Source organism: Rhinoderma darwinii, chromosome 6, assembly GCF_050947455.1.
Source record: "Rhinoderma darwinii isolate aRhiDar2 chromosome 6, aRhiDar2.hap1, whole genome shotgun sequence".
Taxonomy (NCBI): domain Eukaryota; kingdom Metazoa; phylum Chordata; class Amphibia; order Anura; family Rhinodermatidae; genus Rhinoderma; species Rhinoderma darwinii.
In genome coordinates this window covers 74,948,019-74,974,103 of record NC_134692.1, presented here as the reverse complement: position 1 = coordinate 74,974,103, position 26,085 = coordinate 74,948,019, and the positions used below count along the sequence as shown (strand labels likewise).

Below are 26,085 nucleotides of genomic sequence, written 5' to 3'. Positions count from 1 at the left end.
AGCGGCGATCGGCGAGGCGGGACCATAGTAAATGGTCCCGTCCCATTATGCCGTGATAGCCTGCTGTCAGAAACAGCAGCTATCACAGCGCATGAACGCGCCGGGCGCGCGCACCGCTGTTCTAACTGCAAGACGTACTATTACGGCATGGAGCGCGAACGATAGAGCTGCCATGACGTAATAGTACGTCAAGGAGCGGGAAGGGGTTAAAGAGGCTCTGTCACCAGATTTTGCAACCCCTATCTCCTATTGCAGCAGATCGGCGCTGCAATGGAGATAAGAGTAACGTGTTTTTTTTTTTTTTTAAAACGAGCATTTTTGGCCAAGTTATGACCATTTTTATATTTATGTAAATGAGGCTTTCTAAAGTACAACTGGGCGTGTATTGTGTTCGTTACATCTGGGAGTTTTTACTTATTTTACTAGCTGGGCGTTGTGTATAGAAGTATCATCCACTTCTCTTCACAACGCCCAGCTTCTGGCAGTGCAGACACACAGCGTGTTCTCGAGAGATCACGCTGTGACGTCACTCACTTCCTGCCCCAGGTCCTGCATCGTGTCGGACCAGCGAGGACACATCGGCACCAGAGGCTACATTTGATTCTGCAGCAGCATCGGCGTTTGCAGGTAAGTTAGTGGTAAAATTTGGTCGATATATTCAGTGGTTATTTGTGAAAAATAGCAACGTTTAGAGAAAATTTGAAATTTTTTTTTATTTTTCTGAATTTAAATGTATCTGCTTGTAAGACAGAGGGTTATAACCACCCAAAATAGTTACTAGTTTGCATTTCCCATATGTCTACTTTAGATTAGCACCATTTTTTTTAAAAAAAATTTTCCTGCGACGTTACAAGGCTTAGAACATAAGCAGCAATTTCTCATATTTTAAATAAAATTTCAAAAGCGTTTTTTTTAGGTACCAGTTCGGTTCTGAAGTGGCTTTGAGGGGCGTATATATTAGAAACCTCTATCATCAAATTCCCCATTTTAGAAACTAGACCCTTCAAAGTATTCAAAACAGAATTTAGAAAGTTTATTAACCCTTTAGGTTTTTCACAGGAATTTAAAGCAAAATAGAGGTGAAATTTACAAATTTCATTTTTGTGTCAGAAAATCTTTTTTTATTCCATTTTGTTCTGTAAAACAGAAGGTTTAACCAGAGAATACTTATTGCCCAGATTCTTCAGTTTTGAGAAATATTCCACGTGACAATAGTGTGCTAATGGACTGAAGCATCGGCCTCCGAAGCAAAGGAGCACCAAGTGGATATTGGGCCTCCTTTTTTTAGAATATATTTTAGGCATCATGTCCGGTTTGAAGAGGTCCTGTGGTGTCAAAACAGTGGAAACCCCCAAAAGTGACCCTATTTGGCAAACTACACCCCTCAAGTAACTTATCGAGGGGTATAGTGGGCATTTAGATCCCGTAGGTTTTTTTGTTGCATTTTGTGGAATTAGGCTGTGCAATTGAAAATCATATTTTTCCAAAAAAGGTATGAATTTTTAATTTTGACAAGGAATAAAGGAGAAAAAGCACCCCAACATTTGTAAAGAAATTTCTCTGATTACGGCAATACCCCACATGTGGTCATAAACTGCTGGTTGGACAAACGGCAGGGCTCAGACAGGCAGGAGCGCTATTTAACATGTAGAATTTGTTGGATTGGTTTCTGGGCGCAATGTCACACTTGCAGAGCTTCTGAGTTACCAGTACAGGGGAAACCCCTTAAAAGTGAACCCATTTTGGAAACTAGACCCCTTGAGGAATTCATTGTAGTTTTCATGGCATGCATGCAACCTTTTGATCAGTTTTTATTCTAAAGCACAGTAGAAGGAAGTCGGCACCACTCTCAATCTTCACAGCATGGAACAGGCAGATAGATGCAAGTGGAGTCAGGGTTTCCTCATTTAAGCAAACTTCGGGCGGTGCTCAGCATAAAAACAGACAGTCTTGTAGTATAATATAGATGAAAGAAATGAAAATGCGGCACTCACCCGTTTGCAAATCTTTTTAACTTTATTGTGTCACCTTGGCAAGGATAAAAGCATTACAGGGAGGACAGCTAGTTGTAAGTAACCTACAACTAGCTGTCCTCCCTGTAATGCTTTTATCCTTGCCAAGGTGACACAATAAAGTTAAAAAGATTTGCAAACGGGTGAGTGCCGCATTTTCATTTCTTTCATCTATATCAGTTTTTATTCTATTTATAAGAGGCGTGGTGACTAAAAAATATTTTGTTTACCTTATCACTTGAAGGGCAGGAGGCCCTGATCGCTATTCTAACACACTGCACTACATGCGTAGTGCAGTGTATTAGAGCTGTCAGCTACTCGCTGACAGCAAGCATAGTGGGTCCTGACTTTGTCAGGACCCACTAGGCTTCTATAGATGGCATAGCCGGACGCCATTATTAGGCCTCCAGTTGCCATAGCAACAATCGCCGCCTGCTATCATGTAGCTGGTCGTCGATGGTGGTTTAACCCCTAAGAAGCCGCGACCGCTATTGAACGCGGCTTCTAAGGGGTTAATCAGAGGGGACACTGCGATAGGTCCCCGCTAAACGAGGCACGAGACAGCAGTTGTCACAGCTCCTATATGTGTCGGGAGGATGGCCGAAATGGCCGTTCCTCTCGCGACTTACTATTCCGTCACTGAGCGCAAACGGTGCATTTACCATGATGGAATAGTACGTCGTGGAGTGCGAAGGGGTTAAAAGCACCTGCCAAATATTGTGTGGGTCTCCCTCGTGCCACTAAAACAACTCTGACCAGTTAAGCCATGGACTCCACAAGACCTCTGAAGGTGTACTGTGGTATCTGACACCAAGATCTGAGCTGCAGTTCCTTTAGGCATCATTTACACGAGCGTAATATACTCGCGTGCGACGCGCGTGCTTTTCACGCGTGTCGTACGCACCTATATTAGGCTATGGGGCAGTGCAGACAGTGCGTGAATTTTGCGCAGCGCGAGTGCGTTGCGTAAAACTCCTGACATGTCCTTTCTTTGTGCGCTGTTCGCGCATCATGCACCCATTGAAGTCAATGGGTGCGTGAAAACCACGTATGCCGCACGGAAGCACTTCCGTGTGAACTGCGTGAATCGCGCAACAGCTGTCAAACTGAATGTAAACAGAAAAGCACCACGTGCTTTTCTGTTTACAAACATCCAAACGGAGTGTCATAATGATGGCGGCTGCGCGAAAATCACGCAGCCGTGCATCATACACCGATGACACACGCAGCTGTTAAGTTCCTTTTGCGCATGCAAAACGCTGTGTAAATCAGGTCTTAAGATCAGACTTGTTTTTCCAGTACATGCCATAGATGCTTGATCAGATTGAGATCTGGGGAATTTGGATGCGAAGTGAATACTTTGGACTCTTTGTCATGTTCCTCAAACCATTCCTGAACAATTTTTTCAGTGTGGCAGGGACCATTATCCTGTTGTAAGAGGCCACTGCCATTAGGGAATGCAATTGTCATGAAGGGGTGTACTTGGTCTGCACCAATGTTTAGGTAGTTGGTACGTGTCATAGTAACATCCTCATGAATGCCAGAATCCAAATTTTCCAAGCAGAACATTGCCCAGAGCATCACACTGCCTTGCCGGCTTGCCTTCTCATAGTGCATCCTGGTGTAATCTCTTCCCAGGTAAGTGACACGCATGCACCCAGCCGTCCAAATGATGTAAAAGAAAATGTCATTCATCAGAACAGACCATCTTCATCCATAGCTCCACGGTCCAGTTCTGATACCTTGCTATCATAGCCAGCATTACTTTTTTTTTATAGATATTTTTGTTTCAGTAGCACCTCTGTGGGCTTAGACCAGACGAGCTAGGAGCCTTGGGTGCCCATTACCCTGTCGCTAGTTTCACTAGTTGTCCATCCTTGGACCACTTTTGGTATGCAGTGGGCATACCGGAAACACACCACATGACCTGCTGTTTCGGACATATTCTGACCCAGTCGTCTGGTCATAACAAGGAAAGCCTTGTTAAAGTCGCTCAGATCCTTTACGCTTGCCAGTTTTTACTGCTTCCAACACATCAACTTACAAACTTGATGCCTAATATCTTCCACCTCATCGGCAGGTGCTGCTGGGATAATCAATGGTTTTCACTACTACTGTCAGGTTTTTAATGTTATGGCTGGTGTATATTGCGTAGATCTTTCTACACCAATGTTGCGATAACTTAATCTGATTCCATACTATTGAGCATAACAATACAGGGATTAGTTAACCCCTTCCCGCTCAGCTCGGTACTATTACGTTGGGCTGAGCGCATATTTCGCGCTCAGTAATATTACCGACCTCAGTTAACACGGCGCCATTTATCCCCGATGCGTGTTTGAGCTGTGCTGTGATACCTGCTGTTTCCAACAGCAGGCTATCACAGCTCAGTGTGCAGGGACCGTTCTGAGGGGTTAAAACACCATCGACGTCCCACATGATTGTGGCTGCCGATGGTTGCTATGGCAAGCTGAGGTCTAACAATGGCCTCCGGCTATGCCATCTACGGATGCCTAGTGGGTCCTGACAAAGTCAGGACCCACTATGCTTGCTCTCAGTGAGTAGCTGACAGCTGTAGTGCAGTGTATTAGATTTGCGATCAGGGCCTCTTGCCTTCAAGTACCCTAGAGGGCCAAAAAAAAACAATGCAAAAAAAAGTTGAATAAAAATAAAAGTTTAAAAGTAGTAAAAGTCCCCCTTTTTCTCTTATCAGTCCTTTATTATTAAAAATAATAATAATACATAAACTATACATAATTGGCATCACTGCGTCCGTAACGGCCAGAACTACAAAACTATTTTGTTATTTATCACGTGCGGTGAACGCTGTAAAATAAAAAAATAATACACCATGCTAGAATCAAAATTTTTTGGTCATTTCACCTCCCAAAAAATGAAATAAAAAGAGATCAAAAAGTTGCATGTACCTAAAAATGGTACTGATGGAAACGATCAGCTTTTCTGATGGAAAAATAAAAAAAAGTTAGGACTCTTAAAATATGGCAACACAAAAAGTAAATGATTTTTTTATAAAAAGTATTTTATTGTACAAACGCCATAAGACATAAAAAAAACTATAAACATATGGTATCACCGTAATCGTATCGACCCGTATCGAATTCCTCAAAGTCTCTAGATCCAAAATAGGGTCACTTTTAAGGGGTTTCCCCTGTACTGGTACCTCAGAAGCTCTGAAAATGCAACATGGTGCCCAGAAACCAATCCAGAAAAATCTACATGCCAAATAGTGCTCCTGCCTTTCTGAGCCGTGCAATTTGTCCAACCAGCAGTGTATGACCACATATGGGGTAGTGCTGTAATCAGGGTTTGTAGTGCTTTTTCTTCTTTATTCCTTGTAAAATTAAAAATTTTCATCTTTTATCAGAAAAATATGTGAATTTCAATTGCACAGCCTAATTCCACATAGTGCAGCAAAAAAACTGTGGGGTCTAAATGCTCACTATACCCCCCGATAAATTCTTTGAGGGGTATAGTTTGCCAAATAGGGTCACTTTTGAAGGGTTTCCACTGTTTTGGCACCACAAAACGTCTTAAAACCTGACATAGTGCCTAAAATATTTTCTAATAAAAAGGAGGCCTCAAAATCTTCTAGGTGCTCCTTTGCTTCTGAGGCCTGTGTTTCAGTCCATTACCACACTATGGCCACACGTGGGATATTTCTAAAAACTGCAGAATCTGGGCAATAAATATTGAGTAGTGTTTCTCCGGTTAAACTTCTGTTTTACAGAAAAATTTGTACATTTCACCTCTACTTTGCTTTAAATTTCTGTGAAACCCCTAAACGGTTAAGAAATGTTCTAAATGCTGTTTTGAATACTTTGAGGGGTCTAGTTTTTAAAATGGGGTGTTTTATGGGGGTTTCTAATCTATAATGCAACCAAAGCCACTTCAGAACTGAACTGGTTCCTAAAAAAAGGCTTTTCAAATTTTATTCAAAAAAACATGAGAAATTGCTGCCGATGTTCTAAGCCTTGTAACGTCCAAAGAAAAATAAAAGAAAACAAAGTAGATACATGGGAAATGTTAATTACTAACTATTTTGTGTGATATTACTATCTGTATTACAAGCCGATACATTTAAATTCAGAAAAATGCAAATTTTTCCAAATTCTCTTAATTTTGGTGTTTTTCACAATTAAACACTAAATATATCGACCAAACTTTACCACTAACATAAAGTCCAATGTATCACGAGAAAACTATCTCAGAATCGCTTGGCTAGGTCTAAGCATTCCAGAGTTACTGCCACATAAAGTAATACATGTCAGATTTGAAAAATGTGCTCTGAGCTTTAAGGCCCAAACTAGGCTGCGTCATTAAGGGGTTAAAGATAGGGAAATCTGATTTAAAATTATATTAACAGCGTGAAAAGACCCCGCATGCCTGACTAACTGCCATCCAGAGGGGTGACATTTAACGGTCTCTAATGATGATTGGAATAAATTAGAGATCCAGTCACCTGTTTCCACCCAATTCTTCCTGGGAAAAGTTAGTTGGTCAATGAGTGCACAGCTGTTCTTTGTAACATGGTGCAATGAGAAAGTTTGTAGAGTGCTTACAGTTGAGATCCACGGTACAACAGAATAAGTTGTTAAGAGGACAGCCAAAGTAAGCTTATCTTTAAGTATTCGGACATTACATATCGAGTCTCTTGTAACGGTAGTTTCAATTCTAGGTGTCTTCAGCAATCTATTAAAGCTCTAAGGGGCCTTGAGAGTGATACAAAGAGAGCTTGTCTGGTAGGGGCAAAGTTTGGCAGGGTCCACACTTTTAAACTGAGCCACTACACTTATTTGCCCGTATCATCTAATAGCTGAACCTAAGTGCGTACAATTCGTTTACTAAAGGTAATTTCCAGCCCCGACAGGATAATTGTATAATAGAATCATACTTCTGCATGATTCAACATAATGTTAAGATAATGTGTCATTAAGGAATAATCTGACACATTCAGAAAGAAAGACATTGTGGAATTAATGAACGACAAACACATCACTATCAAGCCTGCCGATAGAGGTGGGGTCTTGGTGGTGATGGACACAAGTAAAATACGCAAATTAAATACGTGGAAAATTGGACAACCAGGAGAATTATATGAGAAATTGGATGTGTACCCTACAGATGAATTTAATAGGGCAATTAAACTGCTGATTGCGGATACAAAAATGTATGGTTTTATTGATGCCAAGTTATCTTAGTATTTACAGGTGGCTTGCCCTAGAATACCTATCCTCTATACACTCCCCAAAGGTAAATAACCTGCTTAACCCTCCTGGTTGTCCAATAGCCTCGGAACGTGGCTCCATTTTCAACAGTGCAGCTATTTTCTTAGAACACGTATTGCGCAAGTATGCAGTGAGTGCTGTTTCTTACATTCAGGATACCATGTATTTTTTGTAAAAACTGCTGATATTCCCATAACTGATATGGCCATTTTGGCCTCCTTCAATATTGTGTAGCTATTCACATCCACTGTACTTGACAGAGGTTATGAAGCGGTTCAGTGTCTCCTGGGTGTACAAGGTTTGTCATTGCGCTAATGGGTTAGTCTGGGACCCAGACGAAGGCTTCGAGCCGAAACGCGCTACAGGGTGTAATGCCAGGAAGTTCCGATCTTCAATATACCAATGGGTAAGATATACTTGACTTTAGGCACTATACATGTTTATTATACACTGGTGTTTACCTCATCTTTTGCTGTTTAACAGTAATTTACATTATGCTATTCATATAGGGATATTCCCCATTGTTGTCATTATTCTAACTGCAAACTACTTCATATATTGGGATTTTTATTTCTTATGCTAAATGGCATTGATGTTGCTAGAGGATGACATTATTTATCGTATATCCATGCTTGTTCAGTCTCTTCTATTGCCTTGCATCCATTCTATCACATTGTGGTAATCATCTTTGTTCTATATATGTGCTTTTATCTTTGTATCTAATAAAATGTGCACATTTTATATTCAATATTGGTGGAATATAGACTCTTCTTTGTAGGTTGGTTGCAGAAACATTAAAGGCCTTGTCAAAAACAGGGACATGGAAAAGTTCACAATACGGTACATTATTCAACTGGCTGAAGGCCAGGCAAAAAGTTTCCTGCAGCTAGTCTCAAGGACCAGGTGAGTGGTGCAAACTCGCTTGCTGCCTTAGTGTTCTTCTGTGTGTGTCTGAGATAGGAAATTATAACGTGAGCTACACTAGAGAGATAGACTGAACTGATGAGAATATCTGTACAGTACTGCAGAAAATGGTGGTGCCGTTTTAGGCCAGAAAAAATATTTGTGCCTGAAATAATGCTTTAACGTAGCAAAAACTAGAAAGAAACAGTGTAGACCAGGGGTCTCAAGCACGCGGCCCGCGGGCCGCATGCGGCCCCTGGGGCTGTCATCTGCGGCCCGCGGGACACAGAGCCGCTAGTATCGGCTCTGCTCCGAGACTCTGGAATTCCCTGACATCGCTGTCCACATATGAACAGCGATGTCTGGGGCTTCCCCAGAGCCAGAGTCCCGGGCAGAGCGCTAGTACAGGCTCTGCTCCAGGACTCTGTGGAATTCCCTGACATCGCTGCCCATATATGGACAGTTTGTCAGGGTCTTCCCCAGAGCGGAGTCCCGGGCAGAGCGCTAGTATCTGCTCTGCTCCGGGACTCTGGAATTCCCTGACATCGCTGTCTACATATGAACAGCGATGTCTGGGGCTTCCCCAGAGCGGAGTCCCGGGCAGAGCGCTAGTATCGGCTCTGCTCCGAGACTCTGGTATTCCCTGACTTCGCTGTCCACATATGAACAGCGATGTCTGGGGCTTCCCCAGAGCCGGAGTCCCGGGCAGAGCGCTAGTACAGGCTCTGCTCCAGGACTCTGTGGAATTCCCTGACATCGCTGCCCATATATGGACAGTGTGTCAGGGTCTTCCCCAGAGCGGAGTCCCGGGCAGAGCGCTAGTATCGGCTCTGGTCCAGGACTCTGTGGAATTCCCTGACATCGCTGCCCATATATGGACAGTGTGTCAGGGTCTTCCCCAGAGCGGAGTCCCGGGCAGAGCGCTAGTATAGGCTCTGCTCTGGGGTTGCCCCTGACATCTCTGTCCATATATGGACAGTGATGTCAGGAGCAGAGCTGGAATCCCAGGCTGCACTCACAACTCTACTATTATATCATGTACTTTACTCCAGTCACATCCAGAGCTGCACTCACAACTCTACTGTAACATTATGTACTATACTCCAGAGACATCCACAGCTACACTCACAACTCTACTGCAAGATCAGTAGATGCAGATGCAAACATCTTGTCTTATACTCCAAATAAATCTAGAGCTCCAGTCACAACTCTACTATTATATAATGTGCTATACTCCAGTCACATCCAGAGCTGCAGTCACAACTCTACTGTAACATCATGTCTTATACTCCAGCCACATCCAGAGCTGCAGTCATAACTCTACTGTAACATCATGTCCTATACTCCAGTCACATCAAGTGCTGCAGTCACAACTGTACTGTAACATCAGGTCCCATACTCCAAACAAATCCAGAGCTGCAGTCACAAATCTACTGTAGTTCGAGTGCTAGAAGCGGCTCTGCTCCGGGACTCCAGCTCTGGGCAAGACCCTGACATCACTGTGGCAGCATCTACAGAGGGCACTGTGGCAGCATCTACAGAGGGCACTGCGGCAGCATCTACAGAGAGCACTGCGGCAGCATCTACAGAGGGCACTGCGGCAGCATCTACAGAGGACTCTGCGGCAGCATCTACAGAGGACTCTGCGGCAGCATCTACAGAGGGCACCGCGGCAGCATCTACAGAGGACTCTGCGGCAGCATCTACAGAGGGCACTGCGGCAGCACCCACAGAGGGCACTGCGGCAGCATCCACAGAGGGCACTGCGGCAGCATCCACAGAGGGCACTGTGGCATTATCTAAAAAGGGGCTGCCTAATCTTGACATGTGTGTCTGCCAAACGCTGCCAACTGAGCCGCCGGACTGCATTTAGCGACACAAACTGGAAAGCTGGATTGTTGAAATAAGCACGTGGAGAATTCTCTCAAATTTGAAACCTAGCGCTATTATTATAGTAATGTAGTGTTATTATAGTAATATAGTGTTATTGTAGTTCAAATAACTAATTGATTAATAATAATTTTGTATTGTATGAAATTTGAAAGTAATGCGGCCCGTCAACTTCACATTTTTTTCTATATGCGGCCCACTTACCCGGCCGAGTTTGAGACCCCTGGTGTAGACCATTATCCAACTGCTTTTGGACCCCATTAACAGAGCTTGTGATTCCTACAGAGTTCACCCAGTATCAATTGGATGTAGCCTGCTTCGAGTATTTAACCTATGCCCAAGGATGCAGGTACACTTTGCCATCGTACTTAGAAGAGGATCTAAAACCTTGTGAGGATTTGGACACTAATGTGACTCTTCTCACATATATTGTCTTGGCTGGCTGTTTATTTTGATATGCTGTAAATGGAGTATAAATGAGAAAGGTCTTATGGACGGTTGAAATGTTACTGAATGGCGAAAACAGTGAACTGCTTACACTTCTTTTACACATTAGATATGTCAGCCATAGTGTGATAATTTCTGCCTTTTCTTAGAATAGAAAATAAAAATGTATTAAAAACGTAGAATACATAAACTTTAGATAAAAACAATTACCAGGTATCCTATTGGAGATTTTTTACTTTTTGAAAAATTCTCCAACTCTTCCCAATCTTCCTTTTCTGCCAGTGCAGATATCTTGAGCCACCAATACCTGAAGATAGAAATACATGCTACATCAGATAACAGATTGCAGGAAAGATTTTTAGAATGCAAGTCTTCATTTGTTGATTCAATAGAATACTAACCATTATTAAGAGAGATTAAGGCCCCACGCACACGACCGTATGCACTTTTTTATTTTTTCGGTTGATGGAGCGGTGGGAGGGTGTGTTTTTTTGTAAGACAAGCTTCAGATTTTATTGGTACCATTTTGGGACTCACCACTTTTTATAATGTACTGACATATGGTTTGCACTAATCTGTATTCAGTGTGGGCAGGGCAGGAGAGGCTTGGCGTGCAACGAGGAGATTTTTTACATTTATGAGCACTTTATTTCATATACTCACAAAGTAACAGAATAAAAAGTACGACAAGATTTTATCCACCGCTGCAGTCTGCGCTATGTTTGTCTGCTTTTATCCTTTGCAGAACCACTTTATGTGAAGGCTGGGAGACCCGGCAGTAGAAACACCAAGTTCCAACACTTCATCTACCACATCTAACCTCCTTGATATTGGGAATGGTGAGGAACATTTACTGGAGTTAATGTGTTGAATTGTTATCCAGACTATACATTGTGTATCCCCATTGCATATAATTTTTACATACATACAACTTTTTGATCACTTTTTTTTTTTTAATTTTTGAAAGCGGAAATCACCAAAAACAAGAAATTCTGGAATTTTTTGTTATTGTTTTTTTTCATGCATTCACCATGTGCCATAACTTACATGTTGATTTTATTCTGGGGGGGGGGGGGGGTCGATAATTTGGTATTACAACACCAGATTTATATATTTTGCATTGCAGCTTTTGCACAATAAAATCACCTTTTTTTTTAAAAAATTATTTGTTTTCTGTGTCGCCATATTCTAAGACCCATAACTTTTTTTCTTTTTTGCATGGAAAGCTGTGTCAGAGATTTTTTGGGGTGGGATGGGCTATTTTATTTTGGTGTAAATGTGACTTTTTGATCACATTTTATTCCATTTTTTGGGAGATGAGACCTAAAAACATAAATTCTGGCGTTTTCATGGTGTTTTTTTACGGCGTTCACCGTGCGGGATAAATTCCGTAACAGTTTTATAGTTTGGGTCATTACGGACGAGGCGATACCAAATATGTATAATTTTTTTTTTCATTTTTTCATTTTGCCCAATAATAAAATATTTATTATGGGAAAAAAGGCAATTTGGGATCTTTTAACTTAAAACGTAAATTTTTTTTACAACATTTTTATTAACTTTTTTAAACTCTTATTTTTGTCTCACTAGGGGACTTGAAAGACTGCACCTCTGATCGCTATTCTAATACACTGCACTGCATACGTAGTGCAGTGTATTAGAGCCTGTCAGTCATACACTTGCTGTCAGCAAGCCTATGAGGACCCAGCAGACCATGCCAGATGAAGATGCCGGACCAGTGTTGAAACGCGTTGCCCTTGTTTTAAGAGGCTAATACAATACCTTCTTTTCCTACTTTGCATCATCGTTGATTTATGTATATGTTGACAGCGCTGGGATTGCCCCTGCTTATTTTTTGCTTTCTTACTCATTGACTGTGGTGTTTCATCACACCCACCGGATTGGGGATAGCTGCAGCCGACATTACGATTTACCCCTGCCTACAACAGTGTTGTACCTGTATCTGTACAACTCTACAAGGTGAGCAGTGTTACTTCCGTTATTCACTCATCCGTCATTCGTTTTGATCCGCATGATGTGGCGCCTTGTGTACATTTTTTTATTTTAGTTTCGCAAAGAGAAAGTGGGGTCAGAGAGCTCTGATGAACTGGAAGGAGTGTCAAGAGAGTATCTCTGCAGGTAGTTTTAAAAAAGCCATGATATTATTAGTCTATGGGAAGTCAGCAACTGGTCAATGTCACCATTTAGAGTACTATACAATGTATTGGGAAACTAAAAAAAAATTCTGTCCTTTTAAATTGGAAAAGAACTGCGATATATTAACGTCATTCTGTGGGTCAATATGATTATGATGATATCAAATTAATTTAGTTTTTTTATGATGTACTACTTTTACAAAGGAAAAAAAAAAAAAAAAAAAAAAAAAAGATTGTGTGGCCATATTTCCAGACCCATAACTTTTTCAATTCTCCGTCAATGAAGCAGTGTGAAAGCTTGCTTGTTTGCGGGGCAAGCTGTAGCCTTTATTGGTACTTTTTTGGGGTACATAAGACTTTTTGATCAATATGTATTACATTTCTTCGGAGAATCGAGGTGATCAGCAATTCCGGCATAGTGATTTTATGGCTTTCCTAATAAAAGCGTTCCTCCGGCCGGTTAAATAATTTGGTATCTTAATAGCTCTGTCTTTTATTGACACAGTGATACCAATTATGTTTACTTTTTTTATTTTGCACATTACTTTAGGGGAAGAAAAAGATTAGGGTTTTTTTCTTAACATTTTGTGCTATTATTGACATTGTGCTATTGTACATTAAAAATGTTATTTAATGGTTTGTACTTTCTCTTTTTTTTAGTCCCCCTAGGGGACTTTGATTGCTTGTACAATACACTGCAATACCTATGTAACACAGTTTATTGTGCCATGTACCTGCTCCTATCAAGCCCTGCCAGATGGCAGACCAAGGAGCCTTCTTTAGGTGCCACGGCTGCCATGACAACCATCGGCCCAACCGCAATTGCACCGCGAGAGGGAAGAGTGACAGAGGGGACTGATAACGCTGAGCATTTATACTGTAGCGGCCACACATGAGGAGCTCATCATGGTCAATCAGTATTCAATGGTAAATGATATAATAGTTTATGTATACACACACACACACAAATGGTTTTGTTGGTTATAAAAATAATGGTACTGGGGACTATTTGCAGGCCTTGACTTCGTGAACTATTTACTTGACATTCGTCCACTTATATTAACAGGACAGAGTTTGAAATCTCTAGTACAACACGTACTTGATTACAACATTATTAAATTCAAGTAATTCTCCATTTACAGAACATTCATCTATACAACTTTTGTTCTTTCTAACAGCTCAAATGCCACGGTAGCTTTGGACCGCTTAAACTGCCAAGACAACAATTGGCACTCATGATCACGATGGGCTGACCGAGGGGGCCACTCATCTTTTAAACGCCATTGCCTGCGGCATCTAGGTGGCTAAACAGTCAGGAATTAGAGATATCCCGGCCATTGCAGTGAGGTGTCGGCTGCAACATACAGTTAAATCCACTGGAGGTTTACTTTAAATATAAAAGCTATGGACACCATTAAATTGAAGTCTTTGTTACTGTACATTTGAATCCTAAATGCAAACTTAAGCAGCTTTCTATATAGTCTTCATGAAAAATTTCCTACCGTATGTGCAGCTTCTGTAAATAACTGGCTTCTAACTCAAATCTGTCAGTCCACTTCCCCTTGCGGAATGATATAATATGTTCTCCCCCTCCGTTCTCTCCGTGTTGGAGATAGCAACAGGAAGGGACAGGGGGTATTACATGGCAAATAAGAGAGAGGAGAGGGTGGAAAGCTTCAAAGTGTTCAGGGGGCCAGTTTAAAACAGTTCAGAATGTTTGGAGTTTAGATAGCAAAAGGGGGGTGGTTACACAGGCTAGTGTAGAGAGAAAGCTTTGCTGATACATGAGATCTAGTGAAGACAGCAGCATCCTGGAGTCCCAGACCTCACATCCAGCATGTATTACTGAAAGGGACACGTCCACATGAGAAATTTCTGAAACTAGGAGCAGGTTGTAAACTGCATATCCGGGAGTCCGAAGATTGCAACCTGGAACTTAGTGCAACTTATTTTTTTTTTATTTTTATTTTTTAACACCAGGTAACCAACATAAATAAAAATATTTTTTTCACCGATCAGCTGTCTCCAGCACTGGAAGTTTTGCAGTGGTTGGGTCCAAAAGCAGATGACTTTAACCACAGTAAAACTTCCCATGTCGCAGGAAGCCAATACAGCAGATCTGTGCCGGGTCCGGATGACCGACCACCACTGATCATATACTGATGACCTATTCTGTAGATGGGCCATAAGCATGAAAAACCGCCCGATGCCCAGACAACCCAATTAAGCTTTCATTGATTAATATTAAATTTTTTATTAGCACAACGCATATTGGTTTGGACAAACATTTCACTTTAGCTAGGACTCAAAAGGATAAATCATGTACCAATGCTACATTTCCAACTAAAATAAGAATCATTTACCTTTTATCAGGGATTCTAAATTCTTTATAAAGCTGCTCAGCTTTTTTTTGCATGCCATCAAGAATCAGATTATAGATAGTGTCATGTAATGAGTAGTCTAGATAAGGTTTATCAAGCTTTTCTTGTAGAGAACGTTGAATTCTTAGCAATTTGATTTGATCCTCCGTAACCTAAAAAAGCAATTAGAGTGTGGGGTACAAATTAGTTCCATAAACAACTGCACAAGAAACATCAAAGGACAAAATGTAAATTCTGTTTAACCCCTTAATGACAAGTCATAGCTTATTTATATTTTCGTTGACATAGCCGTATGATGGCTTGTTTTCTGTGGGCTGAGTTTTTTTTCTATTGCACCATTTAATGTACCATATAATGCTCTGTCTGAAAAACTTTGAAACATTTTTTTGGGGAAAACACTTTGGGGTGGAATGGGGAAAAACAGCAGAACGGTGTGTGCGCGCGCAGCAGAACGGAGTGCGCGCGCGCGCAGCAGAAAGGTGCGCGCGCGCGCAGCAGAAAGGTGCGCGCGCGCGCAGCAGAAAGGTGCGCGCGCGCGCAGCAGAAAGATGCGCGCGCAGCAGAAAGGTGCGCGCGCGCGCAGCAGAAAGGTGCGCGCGCAGCAGAAAGGTGCGCGCGCAGCAGAAAGGTGCGCGCGCAGCAGAAAGGTGCGCGCTCGCAGCAAAAATGTGTCCGCGCGCAGCAGAAAGGTGTGTGTAGTTTGCGCAGAAGAGCTATGTCCTATTTTTGTGCAGCGGAGTATGCACGGGCGCCGCTGATCCTTCACAGCCGCTTATCAGCTGTTTTGAAGAATCAGCGGCGAGCACCCTCCCCACACACAAAAATCCCCCCAAACATGCATCTGCGCCACACACAACCCCAACTGTTCTTTTTCACGCAAACCGCTTTTTAGAAACACTTGAGTATAAAACGAATGGCTCGCTTTCCCATTGATGTAAATGGGAAGCTTAATCAAGCGTTTGACGCTTTTTTTGCAGGTTTTTTATGCATTTCGTGTGTGCTTTTTGACGCATAATTAGGACTCCAATTGACTATGGGAACATTTGGCACGTTTTACGTGCAATGGAATTGACTCGACACGTCTATATTTACACAACGCGTTTTTTAAAATCGCGTGTGTAAAAAAGCGCGTTGTATGTACTAACAGCGAACTTTACCAACTAAGTAAATGAAAAGGGTAATCAAGCGTTTTTCATGCGGTTTTTGGCATGTAAAATGTGCCAAAAATCACGTCAAATACACACCGTGTATTTTCATCATTTCGGGGCATTTTTTTACGCCTCATTTTCAAAAACGGCACGTAAAAAGACGCCTGCGAAAAAGAAGTGCATGTCACATCTTGAGCTGTTTTTGGAGCCATTTTTCATAGAAAAACAGCTCCAAAAACGGCCATAAAAAAAAAGCTGCGAAAAACGCGAGTTTGATTAAAAAACGTCTAAAAATCAGGAGCGGTTTTCCCTTGAAAACAGCTCCGTATTTTCAGATGTTTATTTAATAAGTGTGTGAACATACCCTTAGCCTTTTGGTGTGTCCTATAGCGTCTACCAGCTGCATTGTACAAACACTCCCAAAATGGGAGCCGGACTATGCTTAGCAATTTGAAGACACCTTTTCCTGACTTGTAGCCAAAAATAGGGAGGGGGGGGGGGTGAGATTCCCTCCCACATTAACAGCATCTGTGAGTCAGCTAGCTTCACCCTGCTGTAATTCTGGGAACAAGAAAATAATTAAAACAAGTAACTTACGTGAAAAAAATAAAAAATTCTTGACACTTTCCCTATAAGGAATGGGCAAATTTGTTCAAATCTGCCGTCAATTTATGCGGTAATAACTTTGGAATGCTTTTTTTTTTATCCAAGCGATTCTGAGATTATTTTCTCATGACACATTGTACTTTATGTTGATGGTAAAATTTGGTAGATACATTGAGTGTTTATTTGTGAAAAAAACATACATTTGGAGAAAATGTGAAAAATGTAGCATTTTTCTAAATTTTAATGTATCTCCTTGTAAGACAGATGGTAATAAAACACAAAATAGTTACTAGTTCACATATCCAATGTGTCCACTTTATGTTGGCATAGTTTTTTTTTAACATTCTTTTATTTTTCTAGGATGCTACAAGGCTGAGAACTTTATCAACAAAATTGTCTCACAGGTACAGTAACTGGTTAGGTGTAACGCATTAAGTTTCTAGAACACCTCCAGAGTATCAATACAGAGTAGCACAACTCCAATATAACATAAACACTTGAGAACAAGTAGTCATTACGGCACAGATCATAGAAAAATGTATACATTTTATTACATATACTATCATGAACACAAAATATATAAAAACAGAATGAGATTCTAAAAAATGGAATCTATGTGTGGATCACTCACAAAACCATAGTACAACCATAGGCATGGTATTAATGCTAAACACTGCAAAAGAATATATAGATCACTAGATAGGTACTGTCTAATAACACTGGTGCTAAATGAGTCTAGTGTAATTTATTTCAGAAGTCACCATACATAGCATTCAGGTATCAGACACATATTGGGTCCTGTTTGAAGGTATATATATAAACAATTTTTTTTTAAGAAACTACATTTTAATCAAATTGTTTCTGTAACACAGAAGATCTTGCAAGAGAAATAGAACTCAATATTTATTACCCAGATTCTGCAGTTTTGAGAAATATCCCACATGTGGCCCCAGTGTGGTAATGGACTGAAGCACAAGCGTCAGACGCAAAGGAGGACCCAGTGGATTTTGGGGCCTCCTTTTTACTAGAATATATTTTAGGCACCATTTCAGGTTTGAAGAGGTCTTGTGGTGACAAAGCAGTGGAAACGCCTCCAAAAAGACACCATTTCAGAAACTAAACTCCCAAGGAATTTGTCTAAGGGTGCAGTAAACATTTTAAGCCCACAGGTTTTTTGCTAAATTTCTTGGAATTAGCCTGTAAAAATTATTAAAGTCTAAATTTTTTCACGCAAGCAGTAGTTTTACCTCAGATATTTTAATTTTCACAAAGAATAAAGGAGGAAAAACACCCCAACATTTGTAAAGCAATTCTTCCCGAATTCGATAATACCCCATATGTGGTCATAAACGGCTGTTTGGACACAGCGCAACGTTCAGAAGGGAAGAAGCGTCATTTGGCTTTTGGAGCTCAAATTTTGCTGCAATTATTTATGGGTGCTGTGTCGCATTTGCAAAGCCCTGAGGGATGAAAACAGTGGAGACTCTCCAAAAGTGACTCCATTACGGAAACTACACCCCTCAAGGAATCTAACTAGGAGTATAGCGAGCATTTAAATCCCACAGATTTTTTGAAAAATTTAATGGAATTTGGCCGTAAAAATAAAAACTATTTTTTTTCCCACTAAAATGTAGAATGGTTTAATTTTCACAAGGGTTAAAAGAGAAAAAGAACATTTGTAAACCAATTTCTCCCGAGTATGGCAATACTCCATATGTTTTCATATGTTTGGACAAATGGCAGGGCTCAGAATGGCAGGAGCGCTGTTTGGTTTGTTACTCAATTTCTCCCGAATACGGCAATACCCCACACAGCAAAGTTCAGACGGGAAAGAGCGCCACTTTTGGAGCAGAGATTTTGCTGGATTGGTATTTGGGCGCCAAGTTGCATCTGCAAAGCCCCTAACATACCAGAGCATAGTGGAAAGCCCTGAAAATTTACCCCAGTTTGGAAGCTACACCCCTCAAGGCATTTATCATTTAGCTGGATGTATGGCAGGGCTCAGGAGTGAAAGAGCACCATGCGCATTTGAGATCTAATTGGTGATTTTTTCACAGCATTGGCCCACAATCGGCAGGGCTCTAAGGTCAAATAGTAAATCAAACCCTCAAGATGTGACCCTCATTTTGAAAACTATACACCTCAATGCATTTATTAAGGGGTGCAGTAACTATTTTGACCCAATACTACTCTTTTACTAGAAAATAATGCGCAGTGGTTTTCCCACTGATATGCCATTTTAGTGCACCAGCTTCTGCCACTGAAGACAAATACCTCAAATTGTTAAGCAGGTTCTCCTGGATATGGGAATGCCATATACGGGTTGTGGACGTAAACCGCTGTTTGGGCACGCTGTAGGGCACAGAAGAGAGGGAGCGCGATTGCTTTGTAGTTGTTCTGTTTGGGGTTTTAGGGCCTGTTCACATCAGCGTTGAGTTTCCGTTGAGGGGTTCCGTCGGAGCTTTCCGTCGGGGGAACCCCTCAACTGAAAGGCAAACTGAAACCATAGCTTTTGTTTGCATCACCAATCAATGGGCATCACCAATCAAAGGTTATCACCAACTACCCTTAGAAAACTCAATGGTGACGGAAACTTTGATAATGGTTTCCATTTATCACCGTTGTGAAAGGGTCCCTTTTTTTTTTACAAAATCAATAGCGCAGTCGATTTTCAGACGTATAAGCCTTCTAACCTCCTAAAAAAATTAAAAGGACTTTTAAAAAAATTAGGCCAGATATGATCGATATTAGGTGAATCCTGTGTCAGAGACACACAGGACCTACAGTTGGCTGAGCAGTCAGTTCTGCTGAACTGACAAAATCGTATGAAAGAGAATGATACAGTTTCTATATATAGAGGATGTATAAAAGCTGTATCTAAACATTTTTTTAATATAAATTAATCGTTGCTTAAAACCACTAAAGACATTGATTTAATAAAAAACAATAATTTAATTATAAAAGGTGTAAATGGCCTTTAAAGCAAATAAAAATAAAATAAAAATACCTAAATCCCCTGTGGTTCACAGTTATTAGGAAACTAGAAAAAATGAAAATTGAGTTTACCAAATGATTCTCACCTTAGCAGCCAAATCATGTTTTGCTTTATTGTATTCATCTACAGCATTCTGCAGCTCTGCAACACGTCCTTCAACACTCTGTACAAATGAACAAATACAGTTTATAGTTAAAATGGGGAAAATACCTATATCACAACTCATGTGACCGAGAAGCAGTTCGTTATCTCTCCCCCACCCAGTCATTCTTTCCATTAGACTCTCTGATTAGAACGTCGAAACCGGTTAAAGCCTTTATACATGTTTATAATTTTCTTATGACATTAAATCCAAGCCCTTAGGAATGCATTTGATAATTGGGATGAGTACAGGTTTGCTGTGACAACGAAGGATTGTAAGGAACTTACTGACACCTTTAGAGATACAATTTAAGTTCCTTCATAGGAATTATTTTACACCAACTAAATTGTTCAAGAGGGGCATAAACGTCTAATAATCTTTGCTTTAGATGCCATACTAACGCTGGTACTTTCCTACATGCAGCATGGTGGGAATGTCGCAAAAACGAACCATATTTTCGACACGAGTGATTGAAATTCTAAATACAAAATTTGCTTTTCTGTTGATGTTGTTCCCGCGGGTGATTTGAAACTTAAACATGCTCATTAATGAAAGATATCTTAGACTTTTTTTTTTCTTTACTTTATTCTGCTAGAAAGGTTGTTGATGCAGGGCGTAAAAATGTGACAAAGTAAAAATCTCTTGGTGGTTGCGCTCCATAATGAGGAATATTTCTGCTCTAATGGGTTGAACAAAGGGAGGGAAAGGGGTGATTGATTGAGTTTGTGCGTGACATTGATTGCTGCGCAGATATTTAGGTGCATTAGGTGTGTTGTGACGAGGTCCCAGTTTTTTTTTTTTAGAACGTTCATTATGTATTGTATAGTTTCGTATTGTACTAGCGCTGCCTGACTTAATTGTTTTCTGTGGGTTTTTTTATTTAAAAAAGACCAATAAATTAAATCTATTACAAAAAACAAAAATACTACTACTATGGCAAATGCTTTGTATTAGAGTAATTCTGCAACAGGAAAATTGATTCTATTAATCTCAATGGGGTTGTTTGCACTGCCTACTCTTGAATTTCTGTAAGCCCTCATTCAGATGAATGGGACAGTCAAAGAAAATTCTGCAACAAATCTGCCGCATGTGAACTTACCCCAAGGCTACAGCGGTGTAAGAAAGTAACCCTGATTTATTCTATTTTTACATATTTGTCTCACTTAAATGTTTTCACATCTTCAAACAAAATGTAAAAAAAAACTGATTTTAAATGCTACCACTCGATTGCTTCTAGCTGCCAGCTACCCATATGTTTGGAACTCTATTAACCTCACTTACCCTAGTACTCTACTATTTCACCACAATTACTCCTCACTGGTTCCCAGAATATCACGTTTGCTTGATAAATTCTCTAACTTATTCGTATCAAGGGAAGATAGGCTAGCGATAACTAAGATGATGGATAGGCTGGTCACGAAAAAATCAATATTCAAATTTTTACCGGGGGCCCCCCCCCCCTAAAGTTGTCAATTGGCTAGAAAATGTGGTTGGCAAAGTTTCAGCTCAACTTGATAACATTAACCTGTGCCTCATTGACGTTATAGTTTAGAAAAACTGTGATTTTTAGCAAAAAATCAATAAATCGCAGTTTCTCCTCCTTAAAATGGAAACCATTCGTCCTAGAATCCAGATTCTTGACTCTTTTCATAGGAAATTTTGTTGCCTTGAAGTTTGATTCAATGCAACAAAATGCAAATAGAAAATGAAGGCATTAGGGGAAAAGAAGAGCAAGGAAGGTGTAAAAATGATAACAAATAGTGTTCAAATGCATTTTATTAATTATATTATACATATTACTACATGATTATTGTTTAACATTTTCAGATTAAGGTGGTAATGGCTTAAATATGGTGGCTTTTGGAGTCAGGAAAAATTTGTCTAAATTCAGATACAACTTGTAACTGAAACCGTCATTGTTCTTCGTCTTTCGTCAAAGAGGAATTGAAGTCTCGGATTAATTTTATACCCTTTTCAGCTGGGTCATTAACAACCCTGAAACCGTTCACAATTTTTTTTTGCTTTAAAATAATGTAGATATTCACACCATACATCGGGATTTAAAAATTCTGTGTCGATTTCAAATCTCTTAAAAAAAAATAAAATTGAGTTAGAGGAGAAACAAAAAAAATCAACTTCTTTGTCAATAAATAATCAACATGTTTGAGACTGAGTGTTTCTTTTACATCCCTGTCATCACAATCATCTTGATCATTTTCTACTTCGGACCCTAAATTTCCAACCATGCTTGTTTTGACCTTTTTTCCCAATGTATCATCGAAAAATGAAAATGCAACTTGCTCCGAGTTGAGATACCACAGATGGTTTATCATTTTAGACAGTGCCTTGTCTATAACCTCTTTATAAATTTTCCTGTATTTAACTAAAGATTTCACAAATTGTAGGTCTTGGTTGGGGGCCAAAGTGGGGTTGGGGGCATTGAACCACGCTTTTACATAAATATTGATTATAAATAAACAAATATCTACAATGCTTTTTTTCTCTAAATCAGTTAATGAAAATTGATCCCTGAAAATATATATTTTGAGAGAATAAATGTCCTTTGCCATCCATCTGGCATGATGAATAGCGCCAGGTACTCTAAAAGAAATGTCTTTTGGCGGAAGACATCCTAAAAGAATTAAGCAAAGTTGGATGAATTCTTTATAATCATCCCTGGGCTGTTGGTTTTTTAATTGTTCAAAAAGAAAACTTGAAATTTGGTCATGATGAATTATTTTATGTCTAATATTTTCATCTTCTATTCCGGTTTTTGTATTTTGTCTTGTCTAGCTTAGACCACCTAGTCTTGAATTTTCCAACAATATCTGGCTGAGGACCAGTGGATGTGCCCATTTTGCAATGAAAAACTGATTTTAGAATAACTTCAAAAATATGGTGGCGACACCTTCCTTGCTCTTCTTTTCCCCAAATTCCTTCATTTTTAATTTGTATTTTGTTGTATTTACTTTTGAAAACACCTCCAACTAAACCATGTTTAATGTACAAAATGAAAAATACAAAAAGCAAAATCTGGAAAGCAGATGTAATTGAATGTTGTAATGTTTTTAGGCCTTTGCATGAAAAGTCACTTTTGAGGATAAGCACCAAGACCTGACCCGAAAAATGCTAAATACCGCTAAATCTATACGTTTTAGCAACAAAGTCAAGAGAATCAATCTTCAAGGCAACAAAATTTCCTATGAAATGAGACAAGAATCAGGTTTCTAGGACGAATCGTTTCGATTTTGAGGAAAAACTGCGATGGTTTGCTAAAAATCACAGTTTTTCTATACTTTAACTCCTTAGTGTCTAAGCCTGTTTTGGCCTTGTGGACACAGCCGATTTTTGCAAATCTGACATGTGTTACTTTATGTGGTAATAACTCCAGAATGCTTTTGCCTATCCAAGTGATTCTGAGATTGTTTTCTCGTGACATGTTGTACTTTATGATACTGAAAAAATGTCGTCGTTAAATTCAATATTTATTTGTCAAAAACACCAAAATTAAGAGAAAATTTGCAAAAATCGGCATTTTTCTAAATTGTAATGTATCTGGCTTGTAAAACAGATAGTAATACCACACAAAATATTTACTAGTTAACATTTCCCATATGTCTACTTTATGTTTTTACGTTATTTTTCTAGGACGTTACAAGGCTTAGAACTTTAGTATTTTCAAGAAAATTTCAAAAGGCTATTTTTTCAGGGACCAGTTCAGTTCTGAAGTGGCTTTGAGGGCCATATATATTAGAAAGTCCCCAGAAGTCACCTCATTTTGAAAACTGCACCCATCAAAGTATTCAAAACAGCATTCAGAAAGTGTTTTAACCCTTTAGGCGTTTCACAGGAATTAAAGCAAAGTAGAGGTGAAATGTACAAATTTCATTTTTTTTCTTCGAAAATTCATTTGTAATAAATTTTTTCTGTACCACTGAAGGTTTTACCCAAGAAATGCAACTCAATATTTATTGCCCAGATTCTGCAGTTTTTAGAAATATCCCACATGTGGTCCTAGTGCGGTAATGGACTGAAACACAGGCCTCAGAAGCAAAGGAGCACCTAGTGGATTTTGGGGCCTCCCTTTTTTAGAATATATTTTAGGCACCATGTCAGGTTTGAATAGGTCTTGTGGTACCAAAACAGTAAAGACCTCCCAAAAGTGTCCCCATTTTGGAAACTACACCCCTCAGGGAATTTATCTATGGCTATAGTTAGCATTTTGAACCCACAGTTTTTTTGCTAAATTTATTTGAATTAGTATATGAAGATGAAAATCTACTTTTTTTGTGAAAAAACTTAGAAATTGTAAATTTTTACAAGGAATAAAGTAGAAAAAAAAAACCAACATATGTAAAGCAATTTCTTCCGATTATAGCAATACCCCATATGTGGTAATAAACTGCTGTTTGGACCCACAGCAGGCCTCAGAAGGAGCACCTTTTGGATTTCTGATTTTGCTGGAATCGTTTTCAGTGCCGCGTCGCGTTTGCAATACACTGGAGGGATGAAAACCATGTAAACCCCCCAATAGTGACCCCATTTTGGAAACTCCACCCCTCAAGGAATTTTTCTAGGGGTAAAGTTAGCATTTTGACCCCACAGTTGTTTTGCTGAATTCATTGGAATTAGTCTGTAAAGGTAAAAATCTACTTTTTTTCTGTAAGAACTTAGACATTTTTAATTTTTACAAGGAACAAAGGAGAAAAATCACCCCAACATTTGTAAAACAAGTTCTCCTGATTACGTAAATACCCCACATGTGGTAATAAACTGCTGTTTGGACCCACACCGGGGCTTAGAAGGGAAGGAGCGCTATTTGGCTTTTGGAGCTAAATTTAGCTGGAATTGTTTTTGGGTGTCAGGTCGAATTTGCAAAGCCCCCGAGGGACCGAAACAGTGGAAGCCCCCAAAAAGTAACCCCATTTGGGAAACTACACCACTTAAGGAATCTATCTAGGGGTATAGTGAGCATTTAGGCCCCACACGTCTTTTGCAGAATTTATTAGAATTAGGCTGTGAAAATTAATATCAACATTATTTCCACTAAAATGTTGAATTTTTTCAATTTCACAAAGGATAAAGGAGAAAATGCCGCCCAACATTTGCAAAGCAATTTCTCCCGAGTACGGCTATACCCCACATGTGGTCATAAATGCTTTTTCATTAGAAAGTAATTAACCCTTTCCGGACTGATCCATGTTTTGCTTTTTTCTTTTTCGTTTTTCCTCCCCGCATTCCGAGAGCCACAACTTTTTTATTTTTCCGTCAATAGAGTGGTGTGAGGGCTTATTTTTTGCGGGACGAGCTGTAGTTTTTATTGGTACATAAGACTTTTTGAGCACTTTTTATTAAATTTTTTGGTAGAGCCAAGGTGACCAAAAAACTGAGATTTTGCAGTTTAAAATTCTTTATTTTTCACGGCGTTCACTGTGCGAGTTCAATAATGGTATATTGTAATAGCTTGGACTTTTACGGACGCAGCGATACCAATTTTGTGTATTTTTTTACATTACTTTAGAGAAAAAATGTGAAAAGGGTTTATTTTTGGACTTTAAATATTGATTAAATTTTTTCCACTAATAATAACTATTTACTTTTGTTTTTACATATTTTATTAGTCCCCCCTAGAAGACTTGAACCAGCAATCATTAGATCACTGGTAGAATGTAATTTTTACAGGCTCCTGTAACAGCGTGTTCGCTGTTTCTGTCCGTTAGTCCCGGGTATCAGCTGTAATACACAGCTGACACCCGCAGCGTATGGTGCGGGCTCAGCGCGTGAGACGCTCCATATATCACCCCCCTCACCACGACATGCTATTAAGTCATGGTGCGCGAAGGGTTTAATGCGCAGCGGATGGTGCAGAGTGAAAATTAAAATTTTCCACTGATATGCCATTTTAGTGCACTATATGTTGTGCCCAGTTTGTGCCACAAATTCCACATAAAATATTAACCGGGTTCTCCCGGGTATGGCGATGCCATATCGGTGGACGTAAACTGCTGTTTGGGCACGCTGTAGGGCTCAGAAGGGAGGGACGCCATTTGGCTTTTGGAGCGCATATTTTGCTTGGTAGTAGCTCTGGCGTTTTTCTGGTATTTCAGTTTATAATGTGGGGGAACATGTAGGCTGGGTAGAGTACATCAGGGCATAATA

At 39.9% G+C, this 26,085-nt stretch overlaps 1 protein-coding gene across 2 annotated transcripts in view; it reads right to left on the bottom strand.

Moving 5' to 3' along the window:
* Positions 1–26,085, bottom strand: part of VPS16 (VPS16 core subunit of CORVET and HOPS complexes) — a 286,660-nt gene that overhangs the window by 19,981 nt on the left and 240,594 nt on the right. For both annotated transcript variants that reach the window (XM_075829956.1, XM_075829955.1), the window contains exons 20-22: positions 19,870–19,947; positions 15,018–15,187; positions 10,709–10,805 (exon numbers count right to left, since the gene is read on the bottom strand). In XM_075829956.1, the coding sequence (XP_075686071.1) occupies positions 10,709–10,805; positions 15,018–15,187; positions 19,870–19,947 (345 nt within the window). The remainder of the gene's footprint in view (positions 1–10,708; positions 10,806–15,017; positions 15,188–19,869; positions 19,948–26,085) is intronic.